Genomic DNA, 5000 nt, shown 5'->3' with positions numbered 1-5000 from the left:
AATAAATCCACATAGTAAGCGAACAAAGATGCAAAACAACAGAAACAAACATAAAAATAAAACAAAAATTAAAAGAAATAAAACTAGCTCAAAAATCTTTAAAATTTTCAAAGGTAAAAAAACAAACAAAAAATAACGGAAAAGCATTAAATACCTCAACCTCAATGCGAAATATTACCCAAAATTTAAAAACTAAAAGAAAAAACCCATCTGAAACTGAAAAACAAATAACTGAAACACTACAAAGAAAGACTTCACAAAAAATCCCACTTCCATTGCGCGCGCACACGAAGAAGGAAGACGACGAGAACCAGTATTTGGAATGGATCTATGGAATATGTACAACAGAACGTCGGATGAACTTCTAAGAACAATGTTGTAGAAGGGTAGCACAGGTGCTTTTTTTCTTTTATGAAATGCTACTTGTTGCTACCCAAACTGCAAGTTTTTTAAATATATCAAAAAAGAGCAAGCATTACAACAAGTACTTATGACTCAATCCTTGACGGGTTTTGATAAACAGCCATCTAGAAAGAAATATTTAGATATTTCAGCCTGTATTAATGCCATAGTTAGAAAGTAATATTTAGATATTTCAGCCCGTATTAATGCCGTAGTTAGAAAGCAATATTTAGATATTTCAGCCCGTAATAATGCCGTAGTTAGAAAGCAATATTTAGATATTTCAGCCCGTAATAATGCCGTAGTTAGAAAGCAATATTTAGATATTTCAGCCCGTATTAATGCCGTAGTTAGCAATGATGAAAACATGTCATACAATATTTGTGAGGAATAGTGTATAATTCACACTTTTAGATGATGATTTAAAACTTCTTAATATATTGGGGAGGGAGCACTTAACCAAGGGGATAATTGTATTAGGGGTTAGTTGTCGTCGGTGAATTGTCTTAGTGGGTAATTGTCTTGATACGCAATAAAGAGCCGGTTTCTAACCTAGATTCAAGGCTCCTTCATTGGAATTTCAACATTAATGGAGCTTTTTGTATGTATGTATGTATGTATGTATGTATGTATGTATGTATGTATGTATGTATGTATGTAAATATTCAATTTTATTTCAAGATTTCATGCCAATAGAGAAAGAACCGGTTTCTAACCTAGATCCACGGCTCCTTCATTGGATTTTCAACATAACAGAATATGTATGTATACACATACAGTTATATTAGTAATATATATGTTTTTTTTTCTGTAAATCGAAGTTTTCATGGAGACCCTAACGACATAACAAATGACGAGACGTTACAGTTTTGTGACGATACAAAGTACTTCGTAACCTACGCTATATACTCAATATACTCAAATTTTTCTGTGTGTGCAATTATTTTTTAGGTCGATGCCATTTTAGCTGAATTTCATTCTCCACCCATTAAAATAGAAGCATTTCGAATAATGGCAACAGTAAGTGACTTTTAAAATTTTATTTTACATATGTCGGTATATATAGTCAATTATATCGAATCCAGTATGTGAATGGCACCTTATATTTTAGTGATGAGAAGAATGAATGAGAAAATTGATCAGAGAAAGTAAACGGGCGGGCTTCGTTAAATGCCGTAAGGTACTTTGTCAGCACTCTATTAAAGGAAACAATTTAAATAATGGCTTCGAACATTGGTACAAGACTAGAATGTTTTTGTTTTTTTTTGTGTGTGGGAAAGAATTGACTGAATCGATTAAATCAATGGCAATATATGACTGATGCGTATTTATCGACTGCTCCAATTCTTGAAGATGAAAGGCAAAGCCAAACATTTCGAAAATTAACATAGAACAGGAAAGAGCATAGTTACGTCCTGGGAATACAGTCTGCCCGTTCTGCCAATGCCAAAATATTTTAAGTAATAATTGTTTGTTCTTCTTCAGCGCATGTGTAAAACGACGTGTCAGAATGCACGGATGTTGCTGAGGGTATTTAGTCCATACGACCGTTTGGCCGTTCTTGATATCATTAAGAGGTAAGCACAACTGTTCATCCCCAGAAGACTGTTTCCAGTCTAACTGTATGTTCTTCATATACATATTTTTTAAACATCGTTTTACGAGACTTTGAATTAAATTTTTGTATTGGTTAATTTTAGATATCTAACTGATTCTCAAACTAAACTTGGTGAAGAATATATTTCAAGTATGTTTCCTTTTGAGAAGCAAAAGAAGACTGTGTTATCGATTTTACAAACGGTAAGACATATATAATTCTTATTTGTTCTTGACTTTTTCTTTATAGATAGATTGAATTAATATTGATTTCAAATTTTGGTACAATGCCAGCAGTTTTAGGCAGGGGTAAGTCGATTACATCGACCCCCAGTGTTCAAATGGTACTTATTTTATCGACTAGAAAGGATGAAAGGCAAAGTCGACCTTGGCAGAATTTGAACTTAGAACGTAAACACGAACGAAATGCCGCTACTTATTTTGCCCGGCTTGCTAACGATTCCCCCAGCTCGTTGCCTTATATTAAATTAATATCGATTTCAAATTTTGGCACAGAGCTAGCAATTTCGGGGAGACGTAAATCGATTGCGTCGACCCCAGTATTCAACTGGTACTTATTTTATCGACCCCGTAAGAATGAAAGGCAAAGTCAACCTCGACAGAATTTGAACTTAGAACCTGAAGACGGTTGAAATGTCACTAAGCATTTCGCCTTCGCCTGGCGTGCTAACAATTCTGCCAATTCGCCGCCTTATATTTAATTAATATTGGCCTCATTGAACACTCATATATCTTACTTTAGCAGGCGACCACATTTCATCGGAAAGGGTACATGTCAATTGAGAGACGTTTTCTCCTAGACTGTTCATGCTTGTCTGCTGTTTGGCCGGAGATGCAGAATAGGCTAAACTGGGTAGTTTCGGCTGGAGATCGAACAAAGCAGGCAAATGTTTTTTTTTTTTTTTTGTGCAGGCTGGTGTGCGAGTTTGTGTATGTGTTTGTGTGTGAGTGGCATGGAGAAGTAGCGTGATTCTTTGTGCATCGTGTGTGTTACGAACCTGATGGTCAGCCAGGAGGGAATGTGAGGAGAAACAAAATAGTTTTTTCCAGTTTTGGCAAAAGACCAGCAATGTTTTGAGGGGAGAAAATTAGACGAAACTATCATTCCCAGTACTTTATTGGTACTTTATTTTATCGGCCTCCGAAAGGTTAAAAGGTAAACATCAACATCTACAGGATTACAATTCAGAACGTAAAAAGCTGAAACAGGCGTGTCTGGTTGGTAAAAAGCTTGCTTCCGAACCGCATGGTTCCGACTTCAGTCTTACTGTGTGGATCTTTGGGCAAGTGTCTTCTGCTATAGCTTCGGGTCGACCAAAACCACGTGCGCGTGGATTTGTTAGACGGAAACTGATAGAAGCAAGTTGGTAGAAACGTTAGCACGCTGGGCGAAATGCTTAGCGGTATTTCGTCTGCCGCTGCGTTCTGAGTTCAAATTCCGTCGAGATCGACTTTGCCTTTCATCCTTTCGGGGTCGATAAATTAAGTACCAGTTACGCACTGGGGTCGATGTAATCGACTTAATCCGTTTGTCTGTCCTTGTTTGTTCTCTCTGTGTTTAGCCTCTTGTGAGTAGTAAAGAAATAGGTATTTCGTCTGCTGCTACGTTCTGAGTTCAAATTCCGCCGTGGTCGACTTTGCCTTTCATCCTTTAGGGGTCGATAAATTAAGTACCAGTTACGCACAGGGGTCGATGTAATCAACTTAACCCCTTTGTATGTCCTTGTTTGTCCCCTCTATGTTTAGCCCCTTGTGGGCAATAAAGAAATAGGAAACTGATAGAGGCCTGTCGTATGTGTTTGTGTGTGTGTGTGCCTTTGTGTCTGTTCCCCACTACACTGCTCGTCAACCGGTGTTGGTGTGTATACTTAGCTGTTCGGCAAAAGAGGCAAATAGAATAAGTACCCGGTGTATAAAAAAACAAATACTGTGGTCGTTTCATTCGACTAAAATGACTAAAATAAGCGAAAAATAAAAGATAAATACTTCAAAGTGGTTTTTTTTTCTGATTCTCTCCCAATCAACAGCCTAGGGAGAAATGAAAGACGAATCATAAATTTCTGTAACTATATTTTCAGGTCCAGTCTGATAAAAAAAATATATTTCCTGCTGGTGGTCACAAGATAAACATGAACATGGGAACGACGTATTCCATGTGTCTTCCTAACGATATTCATAAATATGGGTCTATAGAAAAGCAACTTCAAGATACTTCAGTAAGGATATTAATTAAAAATATTGTTTAATTTTGATATTATTTCACACGCGCATGTACACACACACACACACACACACACACACGTGCGCATGTGTGTATGCGCATATACATGCATGTATATATATATATATATAGATCAATAAATGGTGGGGTTGTGTTGACCGCACGTGGAGAAATGATAAGCAAGGAAAAATTGTAAAAATGCAGAATGCTCAAATGAAAGAAAATTTTAATGAAATGAGAAATTGATAAAATATATAAATATATATTTATTCAAACCGGTTTTCGTCATTGTATGACTTGTCAAGAATATTTAGGTTAAAAAAGTTTTTTAAAAATTAGAAAGGGGAAAAAAGAAAATTGCATTGTTTTTTGCAAAAGAATAATAATAAAAATGTACAAAAATTAAAAAATAAGTACTCCGATACATTGTGAGTTCGTTGTGTATCTTGAGTTTAATGATTGTTCACGAAAAAATTACCTTGAGGTATTAGGATCCAATGGGATTAAGAGCATGTGTTGTTTGGTTTAATTGAGGATGATGGCAAAACAGGAAGTAGTAGTAATTGTGGTTCTTCAGTTCTTGTGTTGTGAATAAGGGGAGACAACTCTTTTGAGTTCTTCAATAAAGGCTGTTAGTAAAACCCAAATTATAAAATTATCATTTTAGCTTCATTTGCGTTATCTTTTTTATATAATTGTTTGTTAACTTAACTTTCAGATTTTAACACTTTATTTATATTATTTTCTAATTATATAAATC

General features: G+C 35.5%; 1 protein-coding gene across 1 annotated transcript in view; it reads left to right on the top strand.

The window, feature by feature from the left end:
* Nucleotides 1-5000, top strand: part of LOC118763689 — a 36228-nt gene that overhangs the window by 29321 nt on the left and 1907 nt on the right. The window contains exons 3-6 of the mRNA XM_036503463.1: nt 1354-1422; nt 1888-1979; nt 2103-2202; nt 4098-4235. Of these exons, the coding sequence (XP_036359356.1) occupies nt 1354-1422; nt 1888-1979; nt 2103-2202; nt 4098-4235 (399 nt within the window). The remainder of the gene's footprint in view (nt 1-1353; nt 1423-1887; nt 1980-2102; nt 2203-4097; nt 4236-5000) is intronic.

Source organism: Octopus sinensis, linkage group LG1, assembly GCF_006345805.1.
Source record: "Octopus sinensis linkage group LG1, ASM634580v1, whole genome shotgun sequence".
Lineage (NCBI taxonomy): Eukaryota > Metazoa > Mollusca > Cephalopoda > Octopoda > Octopodidae > Octopus > Octopus sinensis.
Note: the sequence above shows the minus strand (reverse complement) of the source record. Positions and strands in the feature narration are given on the sequence as shown.